General features: G+C 36.2%; 1 protein-coding gene across 9 annotated transcripts in view; it reads right to left on the bottom strand.

Moving 5' to 3' along the window:
- Svil (Supervillin) overlaps positions 1–16,463 on the bottom strand; it is an 807,253-nt gene that overhangs the window by 263,575 nt on the left and 527,215 nt on the right. Inside the window, exon 1 of one of the 9 annotated variants that reach the window (XM_065230085.1) lies at positions 9,980–10,014. The exons of the other annotated variants lie outside the window; for them this stretch is intronic. Within the exon in view, the coding sequence (XP_065086157.1) occupies positions 9,980–10,002 (23 nt within the window). The 5' untranslated portion in view covers positions 10,003–10,014. Of the gene's footprint in view, positions 1–9,979; positions 10,015–16,463 lie in introns of those variants that run through there. 9 annotated transcript variants of the gene reach the window in all.

Genomic DNA, 16,463 nt, shown 5'->3' with positions numbered 1-16,463 from the left:
CAGAGATTATCTTTGGAGTTCACGGGAGTTACATGGAATTCCCATTACAGGGCTGGTAGCGGTCAATGCTATCAAAAATATTGATTTTAGTGACCATGTTGAAGAAATAAGTGACCAAATAGTGACTAATAGTTGTAAAAAAAGTGACTAAAAAGTAACCTTAGAGACGAAAAGTCTGATGTTTTAGACTTATTCAATTAGTATCTCATAAACACTTATGTACGATATGAAACTTAAACACGAAATATTGAAAAGAAAGCATATGATCAAATCCACGATATGGCAGAACTTGAAAAAAATCGGGAATGAGTAGAATTTCAAGGGAACGAGTTTGATTCAAAATGAAATCTAAAATGAAAATTCAAATAATCTTTCCAAAGGGTTGCTTACTGATGAGAACTAAAGGAAAATTAAAAGAAAATGTAAGAAATAGTTCCATCGAAATGCTAAGGAGAACTAAAAGTGAATTTTCATGAGAAATCTTCGATGAATATGGAATAATAGTCCATTCTACAGGTCTTCAGAACTACTTGAAATTTGCCAAAATTTTCCTGAAGTTAATAAAACTTCCTTGAACTTCTTTTATTGTTTTTAAACTAGCGTGATACTCACAAAACTTCTCATCATATTTATAAACTTCCCTGCACTTTTTCGGACTTCCCAAAGTTTCCTTAATTTTCTTAACGATCATGGATCTTCTCTTAAGTTTTAACAATTTGCTGAGGTTCTCGCAACTTCTTTAAAATGTATGCAATTTTTCTAATGTTAACGGATCTGCTCTATCCTGAAGTTATCAAAACTTCTCTAAAGTTTTTGCAGTTCTCATGAAGCTTGTTGTACTACCATACATTTAATTGCCAATTCTAGAAATTTTAAGCTTCCGTGAACTTCTGAACTTATGTGAAGACCTCAATAATTTTTCTAACATCTCTGAAGTCCTGTACTTCATTAAATTTCCCGCTTATTTTCTAAAACTAATAGAACTAAACTCTTTCCTATTTTGGAAGCTAACTAAACTTCTTTGAAATGCTCCCTCATTTTACTTAAGTTCCAGAAGCTCTCGGATGTTCCCTTAAGTTCCTTTTATAAAGTTCTCGGAATGTTTCTGAAGATCTCTGCACTTCTGGTACTAAGCTCCTGCAGTAGATTATCATTGATAACATCGTCAATTGTCTAGACTTCACTGACGTTATTGAATCTGCCCAAAAGACTTCTGAATTTCCTTAAAGGCTGCCGTGAATTTTAACATATTTTTTTATAAGAACACGCAATTTTACTGAAATTAATAGATGTGCCTTGATTTTTCCACAATTTCTATTGTTTTGTATACCGTCGATCTTGTTTTTTGTACAGTATTAATGCTACCGACACCAGGGCAGGCAGCTCCCATACATGGACCCTACCTATCGATCCATCAACTCATTGACCGGGAACCAACGGCTTTACTTCCCCTTCGGGAACGGCGTGAAGGCGTGAACAGAGATTGTATGCCTCAGAAAATCCCGGCGGTGCCTACTGGGATTGAACTCTTTGGGGTTTGCGGCAATCACGCTTACCACTACAATACCGGCGCCGCTTCCACAATTCCTTAAGTTTAATAAACTTTATAAGCGCTCACGAAACTTTGTCTTAAATCACTAATTTTCCCTGAACTGATCTGGACATTCCTGAACTTTTCTATGCTTTCGTGAAGTTCTCTTAATTTGCTTAATGTTCCGGCAAATTTTCTGACATATATTCATAATTCCTTGGCGCTTCTGAAGTTTTCGGATAATAAAACTCCTTGTAAGCCACTGTGAATGTCCTTAAGTTAATGGGATTGCTCTGAAGTTATCTGATCGCCCAGAAAGTACTCGGAAATTCGCTGAATATCATGAAACTATCTAAAAATATCTAAATTTCTTAGATGTTCCCTGAAGTTTGTTGAAAATATTGGTGCTTGCTAAAAGATCTCGCAATTTATTTTAATTAATGTAACTTTGTTGATGTTCTCTAATCAACTTAGCTAAACTCGAGTGTTCACTCGGCTGTCAACAGAAGCAGGCCACTCTCGATGAGTGTCTCGCAATCGTCTGTTTACTCGGCAGCAACCATTGCGTGATCTTCCTCATTGTTCTTCATCAGCAGTTCGATGCGTCATCGACTTTGGAAAGCAACCCTTTCGTGATCAGTGTGTGAGTGATTACCACGGTGTTGCGTCTATTGCTGGAATGGAACCTCTCGGCCCCCAATACTGCCATACAATAAAACCACTGGAAGCGGATCCCGTTCTGATGGAGCAGGCTTATTGGATTGCGGAACATAAAGCGTTTGTTGTGCTGTACCTTTTGCATATATTTTTACGATGTTTTGTATAATTAACAAGAATTCTTGGCGGTTTAAAGTGAATTCGATTGAGCCTTATCAAATAAATTAAAAAAAAAAAACTTAGCTAAATTTTCACAGTTAATTGAAGCTCTTGAAATTTCCATGATATATCACTCTTAAAAAACTTTTACATTTTCCAGTTGTTCATATAATTTTTACTGAGTTCCAGACATTCTCTCGGAGCTTTTCTGAAGTTTCCGAAAATTCCCTGAGTTTCTCGAAACTTCTTTAAGGTTTCTGCAATTTTCTTGAAATTACTTGAACTGCCCTTTTAATCTCTGATCTGACTTGATGTTCTCGGAGTTTCCCTGAAGCTCTCAATTATATTGAAGGCCTCGGTGCTACTCTGAAATAAATGGAAATCCTTTAAACTTCCCTAAAATTCTCTGGACTCTGACATATTTTGAAAGTTTTCATAAATTCTCTGATGGTCTCTGTACTTCCCTGAAATACTTGAAACATCCTAAGGGTTCTCAATTTGTTTTTCTTCAGCATATCACGGAACTTCCTGATTTTTTCTAAAATCACGCTAATAGACCTTTAAACTGCTCCAGAAGTCTGAACTTAAGTAACGGGATCTGCCCTTAGGACATATGAATTTCCCCAAAGATCTCTAGTTTTAGCTATTCTGATGTACCTAGAGCTTCTTTAAAGTTTCCACACCTTTTCTCATTTTTTTATATTTCTGAAGTTCTCTTACCGGTGAAGTGCTCTAAAATTTTAGGAACTTCCTCAAAGTTCCTACATTTTTCCAGAAGCTAATAGAACCGTTTTGAAGTTGTTAAAGCTCCCAGAAGTTGTTTGCAGAATTTAAACTTCCCTGTGTTCCCGCAGTTTGCTGCAATTTTCAATATCTTGAACTTGTACATGGAATACGATTATCCGTTGAAATTCTGGAAAACCTGGAAGATTCAGGGGATTTTATTTAGGCAAATGAGTAGATAGAGAAAGCCGATTAAACGTCAAAAAGCTCTATAGAAGCACAACACCTTCAAATTGTTCGATAATTAGAACATATGCGGGCATCGATTGGACAATCGGATCCAAGAAGAATAATCTATCTTGAAATAAATTCACGTAAAAAAAGATGAAAATGGTGACTGATTACAAGGCCTTTAAAAAGGAGACTTTTTAGTGACTGGCTTGAAAAAAGTGACTCACTATCAGCCCTGCCATTACAGCTCTCTTAAAAATGTCAGAACTAGTTTTGATTTATTATTAGAATTGGATCTAGAATCCTCATTCAATCAACATAGAATTCTTCTCAGAACTCTCGTATGTGTCCGTCTCAGGGCTGGTTTTTCACCTCCTCCCACCTTTTTTAAGATTTAAGCGTGAAGAAATTGGGGACGAAATCTTCCATCAGAGCACTTAATTTTACATGAGACTTTCGTAGTCTGTACTTTGGTGTTCTTCTGTGAAATATTCCTTTAAAATTGTCTTAAAATGTCCTTTGGATTTTTTAAGTTCTTGATTATTCTTCTAAGACTAGCACAGACAAATACTCTTGATATGTTTCCAAGGTTTGCAATCGATATTGAAGGCATTTCCCAGTATTTATCCTCGTGTTTTAAAGATCCTTGATTGTTTGCGGTTCATTGATCATCCTGGTTAAAATTGTTATTTTTTACAATAGATATGCATATTTTGTCATAACTGCTGTAGACTTTCTTTAGCCAAGTACTCAATTTAAAAATGTTGTTGATATTTGTCCATTTCGCTCTATATTGGTTGTGAAAAAAGTGACTTTGGTGACTATTTTTAGGGAAATAGTGAGACTTTTTGGTGTGAAAAGTGCTTTTTTAGAGATTGACTTCAAAATAGTGACACTACCAGCCTTCTTATTACCAGTTTGAGAGGACTATGGTATTGTAGAGTGATTTCTAAGAGATTTCTACTCGATAGATTAATGTAGGTAAGGTCAAATTAAATCCGTAACTTCAGGATAAGGATTGGCTCTGAAGACTGGGATGACTAGGGCTATGCAGAGAGCTTCTAGAATGTTATTGAACAGTTTTGGAAATTATCAAGCTTATTTGTAGGGAATCCAGAAAAGAAATATGATGAAATTCTACGATCAGTCAGTTCTGCTTGTTATTCAAATGGAAGTGGCCCATAATTGTGGATGACCCATAATTAATTAATTTAGCTTTATTTAGGAGGCTTTCATATGACCCATAACACTGCGTTGGCTGTAATACAATTATCTTAGACATACCATTATTCGTAGTGATGAGGTGGATAGTGGAGTGCCACGAAGTGAGGTTTGATTCCCGCTTCAGCCTGGAGAATTTGTGATAAAAATAGAAAAAAAAAAAAAATCCTACTGCTCTACTGGGTATCGTGTGTTGTACATAGTCAAAAATTTAATTGTATGTTCGAGCAACCTCAAGATAATGATGGTGTCAAAATTTTAGAATTATTCAGAACTAAGATTCAATTTTGACAGCAAAACCACAAAATCATTCGTTTTTGGCAACGGGGTTCGTACCAAATTCAAACGGATATTGAAAATCAGTATTTTTTCAATGTGATGTAATTACAATTTTTAATAAAGTCTATGTCATAAAGTTAACTCACGGTGGTCCAACATCAAAGAAATCGTAAATTAAATTTTAAAATAAAAGCGTTAGATTTTGGCACGGTTCGATTTTTGCAACACTAAATTTTCAGACTTGTTGCCAAAATCGTACGGATCCTGTAATGTATCAAATAGTAAGGACTAAATCGCAAATAAGTTTTTAAATTCCATCGAATCTTTGCTTCTCATTCTTTTTTAAAAAGGTTACAGTTTAAAAAACAAATGTAAAAAATATTTTGCTAGGTATTTCACAAAAAAATTAAATTAAATTTTTGAAATACTTCCTAATGGATATTTGAACTTTTTGAACGCATTTTTCATTATAACATCATTTATCTAAACTTGCAGCTCTTATCACAAAGATTCTGGTACGTTGAACAAATTCCAGAAATTCAACTGAACGATTTTTTCGGGTTGATTTGTATATCAATTTGATTTCAATAGAATTATTTAAAAAAAAACCGCATGATCTGTACGCAGTTTGGATTTTTCAAAGCATTCCAGATTTTATATTTTAACAGGACCAGATTTCCCTGAAAATGACCTGGCAACGCTGCCTACAAGTCATGTTCAAAACATACTATAACGAAAACGACGACACGATATTTGGGTGCTAGCTAGCGCGGAGTTGAAGCCATTTCGACGACTTGGAAGAGGAAATTAATGATCGAAATGTTTTTCCACCGGCATGGATACGGGGTTGGGAAACCGGAGAAGGTTCTTGCTCCGGGAAGATGTATTAACTACAACACTCGACTGGGTTGATCAACGGGAGTGTGGATCGTCGGTTCGGTGATGCTTGCATTTTCAAATTGATCGATTTGTGGCAGGGTGGTTGGTGATGAAGTGAAAATAACTTCGCAGATTGATGGCGAAACACGACCGAAAGATGTTTTCGGTGGGAGTATTGATTTCACTAGGACGGTGGAAAACTAGCTTCTACCTCGGGGAAGTGTATTAGCTATGGCACTAATTGGCTATACGGCCTAAAACCTCCAAATTTCAAACAAATTCAAAATTTCTTCCACTGGAACTTAGTCTCAATGGGGTGTTTTGCATGTCTACGTTGGAAAATAAGGGAAAACTCATTTTAAGATTATTTAGGCCGTACGGTCAATTAGGGCAGCACTAGTGCTATAACTGGTAGTTTGATAATTTGAAGACAATTTTAATAGAATTCCTAAGATAATTCATAAGAATTTAGAGTGAATTTCAAAGAGTTTCAGGAAGGAGTATTCGCAGTGAATTTTGATCATATTTCCAAAGAAACGAGCAGATAATTAAGAAATTTTCAAGAGAATTCCAAGAAGAGTTTCAAGAGGATTCCGAAAAGGATTCAAAGACAATCCTAGAGAACATCGCAAGGGAATTTTAATAAGAATTTTAAGGAAATTCTGAGGAAAATTTAAATGGAATTCTATGGTGAAATTATACAAGTTTTAAATGGCATACCAAGAGATTTCTGAGGAATATTTCAAGGAAATTGTAAAGAAAATCATGGAGAATTACGAATACAAAAGACAATTTTAATAGAATTCCTAATTCATGAGAATTTTGAGTGAATTTCAAGGAGATTCAGGAAGGGTTATAAAAATGAGAGTTCGCAGGACATTTTGATCATATTTTCAAGGAAACGAGAAGTCTCTTAAGAAATTTTCAAGAGAATTCCAAAAAGAGTTTCAAGAGAACTTCAACAAGTATTCAAAGATAATCCTAGAGAACATCGCAAGGGCATTTTAATAATAATTTTAATGAAATTCTGAGGAAATTCAAATGGAATTCTATTATGAAATTCTACAAAATTTAGGGAGAATACTTTCTAAATTTTGAAATGGCATACCAAGAGATTTCTGAGGAATATTTCATGGAAATTTTAAAGGTAATGGAGAATTTAAAATAAATTATAGCGAGAATTATTAAAAATACAAAAATAAAAAGAGTAAATGTAGAGTGGATTTCATGATTTTTCTGAAGGTTATTTATAAAGTGTTGTGTGCTGAATTCCGAGACCATTGGTAAAAATTTCGGAGAGAATCTATTATTACGAGGAGTCCTGAACGTACAAGTTATTCTGCAATGGTCCTAAGGAAATTCTTGTATCTTTAGATAGGTTGCATGAAATAATTTCTAGATAGAGCTGGAATTAGGGCGAAACAGCTTTTGTAAACAATGACTTCTCTCGATGATTTCTAGAAAGCCAAAACTCGCTTACTCAAATCAACGTCGCCATCGGGTAGGGGAAGACTTCCCCTTCTCGTTGGCTATGTTGGTTTGCGTGGGCGTGCCTTGAGTTTCGAGAAATCATCTAGAGAAGTCATTGTTTACAAAAGCTGTTACGCCCTAATTCCAGCTCTATCAAGCATTGATTTTTTTTTCAAAATTTTTAACATAAATTAAAGACTCAAGATTAGGCAACATTCGGTAGGAAAATTTGAGATTTAATTTTAAAATCCCAATCATAAAAAAAAACTGCGCATAATTATGGGGTTATAAATTTCAGAAAAAAATGGAACAGGGAGATATGAGAGACCTCGAACATAGTAAATCCACCATACGCCAAACGTTAATTCAATATCACATTGAATAATGTTCTAGATTCTGTGACATGAGAAGTTTGCAAGACTCTAAACTTTTGAGATTTCGATGCTAACAAAAAATCACGTATCTGAGGCTTAGACATTGTTTAGGATTATCAATGGAAATAATTAGAAAATCACGATCTTGCACTGGGACATTGCTATTTTTGAAATCTTAGGCTTAGTTTTTGGTTTGGACATTTGATAAGAATTCGAGCTTGAAAGAATATTCAATCAAATTTCCGGATTTCCCGGTTCAGTGGCCACCCTGTTATGTGCTACTCATTTGTATATATCGCAAGTCAAGCTTATTGCTTATCGCATATTTGTTCTAGATGCACATCCACAGTTATTATCGATGCCTCTACCATTTTTGCATTAGTATAATTGCGTGGCAAGTCCAACCATACTCTATGCCCATGGAGGTCGAGAAATTTTCCAACCCGATAAAATTCCTAAACCTCCAGCATCTTTACCGACTGAGCTAAGGGAGGTCCCTAAAAGGTGTACCAAATCTCTGTAGAGAATTGATATTGCAAAGGCTATTATGGATTAGTCGATAGATAAAATTGAATTTAATATTGAATAATCTGTCGGATGATCATCATCCAGGAAAGTCTTGGATATATGTTTTCAGTGAAAAAAATAGGAGCATGAAAGCATTCCCATGCTCCTCTTCTGATCCTTATCGGCCAAACTTCTAGTGGACCTAGAATTAATTAAATTTAGTAACGAACCAATTAATGATCGGCTCCGTAAAGCTATCCCGATTGAGCCTTTCAAACAAGCGAGCTAGATAAATAAAACCATCCAGGAAAAGTAAATTGTCCTTATGAGACAAATTGGACCATAGAAAAAATTAGATGAACTTCTAGAGGAAGTCGAAAGACACTTTTGGGGTAAGTCAGTAGGTTTCTGGGGGAAGTCAGAAGGTGCTTCCAGGATAAATTGAAATAATTTCCCGGTAACAGTCAGAAGAAACTTCTGGAGGAAATCTGAAAAAAAAACAACTCACGAATGGTGTCGAAAGAAGCTTTCGGAGGAAAACAGAAGAACTTCGGGGAGAAGCCGAAAGAAACCTGCAGGAGAATTTGGGGAAGAATCCTCCGATTGAAGTCGTAAGAAACATCCTAAAAACTGGAACATCAAAAGAAAAAAAAAATCCGGGAGCAGTCCGACGACACATTCAGTCAGAAAAACTGCCCGGCAAGTCTGAAGACTTATTCAAATTAAATCGAAAGAAACTTCCAGAGGTAGTTGGGAAAGCCTTCTGAGGGAAGCCAGAAGAGTTGAGGATTTAAAAGAAAATACTTTCTCCAGCATTTTGAGACTACTACAGACATTTTTCATTGGAGGCATCTTGAACAAACAATTTCAAACACGATCTTTTCCTTATAAAAAAAATTTAGTGAAATATGCACAGTCAACTATCCCGTACTTGATATTACAGGAACCATCGAGTTAGGGCCTTCGAGTCACGTAGGTAAATTTTGGAACGTTGTATGGGAAAAGTGGTCGAAGTAACCTGGATTTACATCAAGCTAGGGCGAATATCCAGTTAGGAAGAGTTGACTGTATGAGAAGAGCAGAAGTTGACTCCCATTTAGTAGACTCAGCTCACTTGAATCGTACAGTTTGACCTCACGATTTAAGTCGGCTTTCAACTCAATTGAACAATCGATACAGACCATTTGTACACTGACCTGTAGATCTAACGTGAGTTTAATGAACTAACTTGAACCGTGGGCCTTTGGTTATGATGATTAACATTCGGGTCTTACGATTAATTATACTTGATGTTGTCCGGAAATGTTCTGCTATAATCTTTTTAAATCTTAAAATTTACCAAACAAACTCAAATTCCCGAAGTAAATTTAAAAAAATGAACGCTTACCTAAGTTTGTCAATTTCGTCCGCGATTTTGATTTCAATAAACAGAAAATTTTGAATAAAAAAAAACAAATCCAAATAAACTCCAAAATGGACACCAAACGAAACACACAAAAAGGCAAACATTTTTTTTTTAAATGAAGGTGTGAGAATTATTTTTAAATGGGTACGTATGGTCTCAATGATACATAGCAATAAAATCAGTGACTGCAGATATGAGGTAGCGTGATTGTTATGATTTAATTTTAGATGGTACAAATTTGTTGTTACAATTTTTACAATGCAAATTAAACACATTTCTATAAACAATACTAAAGTTCTGACGAAACACTTGCTACCCGTTAAACCGGTCCTAGAACTCCATTAACAATCAATCAACGAAATCGTAAAATAAAACGCTAAGAGCAACCATCGAATAAAAGAGAAACGGCTTGCGTTTTCCCAAATAGAATCCAGAAGATGATCACTCGTTTCGTGAGATCATCTCGGAAAGCTTAAAAAACACCACACCCGCTGCTTACGAATGATTTCACTTCTTTCTATTGTGGAAGCAGGGGATACCTACGTTAAATCTTCCGCCTCCATCATCCTCGTGCTATGAAATACGCCCGACTCCTTTGTCAATTCTAGTCTCGGTAGGTCTCGATCAACGAACAATGGAGCCGCCCGCGTTCCACCGTCGCACGCAGTCTGCAGTCCGGCGAGACCGACGCGCGTTTATTAATAGGTCAAATACACCAAAACAAAGACGGCAGAGAGAAAAACCCTGATTGCGGTTACGTGATCTCCTAGCTGCAATAATCGGCACACACACAGAAACACTAAATCACGCACGGCGCAAAAACTCCGGTGGCAACAGTGGACGACAGTCCGGCGAAAACTGCACGGGTGCAATTGCAGTTGCAGCACCGGGGTTGGAAAATATTTCAGTTCGGAATCCGACTTTTCCGCGGGGGTGGAATAACGAGTGCGCACGCACACACGCATACATACGTAAGAACAACGATCGTGGATCGGCGATTGTTTTGGTTTTGATCACGATTCGATCGTGGAATAACACGGAAACGTGATCGTGCGCCTGCGCGCGTTTGCATGAATGTATTGTTTTTCCAAAATATGGTAACTTGGTGTTGGTGAGAACAGTGTGCGGCGGCGACACCGGTGATCACCACCTTCTTCAGTCTGTCGGTGTAGATTCCCAATCGAGAAACATCCAGAAAACTTCTTCGCTCGATCGGATTCTTCTGTGGTGCGAAGAATAAGACGACGCTGACGAAGTTCCTACCACTATACTCTCACTGCCACTGCCATACTCGGTATCAAAAGAAGAAATGGGTGGCTAAATTTAGCACCCGAGTGGGACGAAAATAGATTCGTCAGATTTTTCCGTTTGCGTTTTTAGCATGCACACAAGCTTCTCTCGGTCCGGAATGAGGATGAGGGAAGAAAAAGGTTCAAAACAAAGACCGTGCAGTACTAGAGCGCAGATCGAGGTGCAAGCAGTCTGTAGTGGTACAAAGAAATATTAACAGGTACCACTTTAAAATTTGGAATTTTCGATTAATTTTTGAATACGTAGGTACTATTTCCATTTTCCGATCAAAATGATCGATTAACTTGATTAACAATTAGTTGAGTTTTAGTAGTGTGACCATATTGCCCAAGTGGTGGAACTACCCCACTTCCCCCTAACTTGATGGAACTGCCCCACTTTCCCCTAACTTGATTTGCTTTCTTCAGTTACCAGAGGGGTATTTCCACCATATTGATGCATTGAATTATAAGTTCAAAGATTAAATTAAGAATTCTATGTTATTAATATTGCGGAAATACCATTCTGCTAGCTGCAGAAAGCAAATCAAGTTAGGGGAAAGTGGGGCAGTTCCACCATATGGTGCAATATGGCCACTCTACTAAAACTCAACTAATTGTATATATTTTACAATAATCTACTGAAAGCGGGGGAACGCCGTTTGGCATAAAATAACTTGATATAATGGTCGTTTGGCATAGTAGTCATCACTGATGTCAAAAATAGTGATTTTAGTGACCATGTTGAAGAAAAAAGTGACTAAATAGTGACTTATAGTTGTAAAAATAGTGACTAAAAGTGACCCTGAATTGAATTAAAAGTAAATTGTATTGAAAACACTTAGGAATTTCTGAGGACCACAACTCCTGTGAACTTCAAAGAAAAATTCCAATTTCATTCTGAGGATAACTTCATAAAGTTTGTAGGAGAAAACAAATTCGTAGCATAAGTTCTTGATATTTTTTTTAAATACTTTAAGAAGGATCACAATCAAATCTGAGAATAACTCCAGAACATCTTCAAAGGAATTCGGAAAATAAATTCAGGAGAGTTTGCCAAACAAATTATGAGAAGAAATCTAAGGAATTTGTGAGTAGAAAAGCCTATGAAATCTTACGAGACTTTCAATGTGAGTAGAATTCCAAGGGAAAAAGTGAGATTCAAAAGGAAATCTGAAATGAATTAAATGAATATTCTGATAATCTTTCCAAAGGGTGTCTTATTGTGGAGAATTTCAAGGTAATTTCGAGGAAAACTAAAAGAAAAATTAGGAGGAAAGTTTCATCGAAATGTCCATTGAATATGGAATGGACTATTTTGAGAACATCCCAAATTTTTTCTGAAGTTAATGAATCTGCCTTGCAGTTCTTTTGTAGTTTGAGAAACTAGCCTGATGCTCACAATACTACTCATCAAATTCTTTAACTTCCCTGAGCTTTATATGACTTCCTAAAGTTTCCTAAATTTTTCTACGCTCATGAATCTTTTCTAAAGGTTGAACAATTCGCTGAAGTTCTCTAAATTCTTTAAACTTTATGTGATTTCTCTTATGATAACGGAACTGCTCTGAGGTTCTCTGTTATATTCTGAAATTCTCAAAACTGCTAACGCTGAATTTAATTGTACCGTCCTTAAAATGTTTAAGCTTCAGTGAACTTCTGAACTTATGCGAAGGCCTCAATTCATTTTTAACGTCTCTGAAGTTATCTGAAAATATGGGAACTGCTTGAAATTTCCCACTAATTTTCTGAAACTAATGGAACTGACCTCTCCCTGAAATTCCTCCAATTTTTGGAGCTTACTAAACTTCTTTCAAATGCTCCCGCATTTTTTCTAATGTTCATAAAAATTCCTGAAGTTCGCGGATCTTCCCTTAAGCTTCAAAGTTTGTATGAAGTTCTCGAAATGTTTCAGTGTCCTTCTGTGAAGTTTTCGAAGTTTTTCTAAATTTCTGGAACTTTTGTGCTTCCGCAATTTTCATGGAATTAGAACAAAATAATTAATATAGTTTTATGGTTTTCACTAAAGTTCTCAAGATTTTTCTGAAGTTCATGAAACTTCCATTAAATTGTCGACACTTATTTAAAACTTCTTCAATAGTCTAGACTTTCCTGGTGTTATTAAAACTACCTAAACGATTATTGAATTTCTTTAAAGTTCTCTATACAGCCCTGAATTGATCAGTACATTTCAAGAACCCGCAACTTTACTGAAATTAATTAATTTTCCTTGAAGTTTTGACAATTTTTCAATATTCTTCTTCTTCTTCGCATTTCAAGCTAATATGCGATAAGCTTATTGCGTGATCTCAACTTAGTGTTCTAGATGCACTTCCACAGTTATTAATTGAGAGCTTTCGATGCCTGTACCATTTTTGCATTGGCATAATTGTGTGGCAAGTCCAATCATACTTCTATGCCCAGGGAAGTCGAGAAATTTTCCAACCCGAAAAATTCCTAGACCGGACCGGGAAGCGAACCCAGCCACCTCCAGCATGGTCTTGCTTTGTAGCTGCGCCTTTACCGACTGAGCTAAGGGAGGCCCCATTTTCAGTATTGTAACTATTAAAAACGCTCACTTATTATCCCTGAACTTATCTATGCTTACCTGAAGTTCTCTTAATTTGTTTAATAATCCGGCAAATTTTCTGATATATATATTCAAAATTCCCTGACGATTTTGGATCAATCAAAGAATTCTTCGAATAACCTATAATTCTACGGAATTCCTTGTAAGTCTCTGCAAATTTGTTTAAGTTAATGGGATTATTCTGAAACTATTTGATCGTCCTCGAAGTACTCGGAACTTCGCTGAATATCATGAAGCTATCTAAATTCTAAGTTCTCTGGAATTGTGTGAAGATATTTATCGCTGCTTGCTAAAAGTTCTCGCATTTTTTTTTTAAATTAATGGAACTTCGTTGATATTCTCTATTTTCGCATTTTTTTAAAGTTCTTGAAATCCCCATGATATAACACCCTTAAATACTCTCACGTTTTCCGGATGTTCATATAATTTTTATCACGTTCCAGAAGTTCTATCGGAGCTTTGCTGAAGTTTTCGGAACTTTTTTAATGGTTTCTAAAATTTTCTTGAAATTATTTGAACTGCCCTTTGATTTTTTGATCTGTCTTGATGTTCTCGAAGCTTCCGTAAAGCTCTCAATTCTATTGAAGATAAATTTCCCAGAAATTATTTGGACTTCTGTGAAGTTCCTGAAATATTTCTGAAGTTTTCATAAACTCTTTGATAGTCTCTGTAATTCCCTGAAATTCTCGGAACATCTTAAGGGTTTTCAATTTTTCATAGCAAACTAAATATACTTTTTCTCTCGAAGAAAACGATGTGCAGCGGAATCATTTTTGTGTCGAGTCAACTCTCAGCTTCTTTTTACATGCTGTGAATAGTCTAGCAACATCAAAGGAGTTTGTAAAATCAATATTAAGCATGATATATTATTCCAATTCCGCGTGATATTGAGAGCGTTTGAGAGTGAAAAAATAGCATTTGAACAACACTGCTGTCCACCATACAATAGGTCTTAAAATGCTAAATAACTTTTTTTAAACAGCAACCTTCTATCTAGTCGTGCTGTCAAGTTAAAACATGCAATAAGATGTCAAATTGCACGCTAGTGTAACCTGGTGAGTGAACTCTGAACTGAGCTGTCGACCATCCAAAAGGTCTTATTCATCTGAATAGCTTTGTCGAAGATCGCTACCTTGTATCTAGTCGAAGCCGCAAGTTAAAGCAAGCAATTATAAGTTAAATGGCACACTAGCACCACCTGGTGAGCGAATTCAAAAGTGTGATGTACACCATCTGCCAAAGACAGAAACCTGCTAGTCAAAATGTTAAGTTATGCTAGTAATTTGAAAACAAATGTTGATTTTTTTTAATAAAAAACACTGCCAACAGGAGGGCTAATTTTGAACTGTGCTGTTCACCATCCAATAGGCCTTTACGCTATTTCAAAACTACCCAAATTTGGGTAGAAACCACCCAGATCGGTGAAAACTGAACCTAATCTAATCTAATCTAACACCAACACAGCCAGTTCTTGACCAGATCGGTCAAAACTGAACCTACCCAAAAATGGATGAACTATGTTGGGAGTGACAAGTTGACAAATGGAAAACATGGAAATGAATTCGATCGACTTTGGTCCTTTGTCAACTTGTCATTCCCAACATAGTTTAACCATTTTTGGGTAGGTTCAGTTTTGACCGATCTGGGTGAATTCTACTCAAATTTGGGAAGTTTTGAAATAGCGTGTTAGCCATCTGAACAACTGAGATGAAGATCGCAAAATGTCACTCAAAGCCGTACACTGAACACGAATCTTACTCAGAAAGTGTGTCACACTTTTTAAAGCGTAGGTGAGTAAAAGAGCCTCACAACTGAGTAAAAGTGACTCACTCTCTGAGTTATTTTCGTTTTCAGTGCAGAAAAATCGATGAATATTTTACTTAGTCATTGAGAATACTCGAAAACTACGCCAAATTTTGCAATTTTGACAAATTGACATCTCTCTGTTGTTGATCGACTGATTTTCGAGAAGTTGTTTGTTAAAATTGATTCCTTGTCTGTCAGAAATAAGTCTGGTGGAATAGCAGGGTTATTTAAAACAAATCAAAGTTAAGTTAAGTTAAAGTTAAGGAAAAATTCACCACACGGACAAAGAGAGTAACTCAAAATCGACGATAGACTTAAAAGACGGAAAACCAAGGAAAATTTTACTCTTTCAGTGAGTAGCCCCATATGGTCGATGAGAACGACTCAAAATTGAACCGTTTATCACTCAAACACACGCAGGTTACTCATAGACTGAGTAAAATGTTTCTCGATTGTGCTCCAAAAAAATGCTAGATTATGGGAAAATTCAGGAAATTTGTACTCAGTCTATACGGCCAATGAAACTAACTCAAAATTGAGTCGAGTTCGACTAAAAATCCCAAAAGCTCAAATTACCCATAGATTCATATTCGAGTTTTTTTTTATGAAAATTCGAGAACATTTTAGTCAGGTCTACAGGGCCGCGCTTCTATTAGGCTGTTATTGCCGAGTAAAATTAAACTCGTTTTTAAAAGTGATATTTCGAAAGTTATTCTCTATGTTCGAAAACCCCTGTGCTGTCGATCGACCGGTTTTCGAGAAGAACTCAGCCACGGTTGTCAAAATTAAACTTCTTGTCTGTCAGAAATAACCACGCTCGGATAGTAGGGTTAATGGATAACTTGCCATCTGTCAAATTTTAACCAAAAGTTAAACATATCCACCAAATGGATCAGAGCCTTAATAATATCTCAGATTCACGCACACATATGACGCTTGCGATTCTGTCCATTCCAATCGACAGAATTGTTCAAAACGGGTTGAAACTTCTCAGGTGAGTGTGACTATTCTTGGCAGCCTCTTTTTCTTCGACAACCTTTCCATTTGAACTGCATATTAAACAGCTGTTCTATTATCGTCAAATCGAAATCAGCCGTACTTTGTAGTGCGTATGTTTCATTTGAAGAAAAACCTGGCATAACAGGTTGCTCAGCCGTAAAAGTGTAATCAGATTGAATCTGACAAACTAATGAATCGTTTAAATACATCCTGCAAAGTGTTTTGCCGCAAAAAATCAATGGGTGGCGAAGCCATCGTTTACCCTACTTCAAGTAGGCTTCAAGCATTAAGCATGCAATTGATTTTTGTAAAAGATGACCAATAAGTTGATTTTTAGGCGGGT

The sequence above is a fragment of the Ochlerotatus camptorhynchus genome, unplaced genomic scaffold (assembly GCF_037179485.1).
Source record: "Ochlerotatus camptorhynchus isolate MF236.1 unplaced genomic scaffold, CSIRO-AGI_Acam_v1.1 ptg000328l, whole genome shotgun sequence".
Classification (NCBI taxonomy): domain Eukaryota; kingdom Metazoa; phylum Arthropoda; class Insecta; order Diptera; family Culicidae; genus Ochlerotatus; species Ochlerotatus camptorhynchus.
Note: the sequence above shows the minus strand (reverse complement) of the source record. Positions and strands in the feature narration are given on the sequence as shown.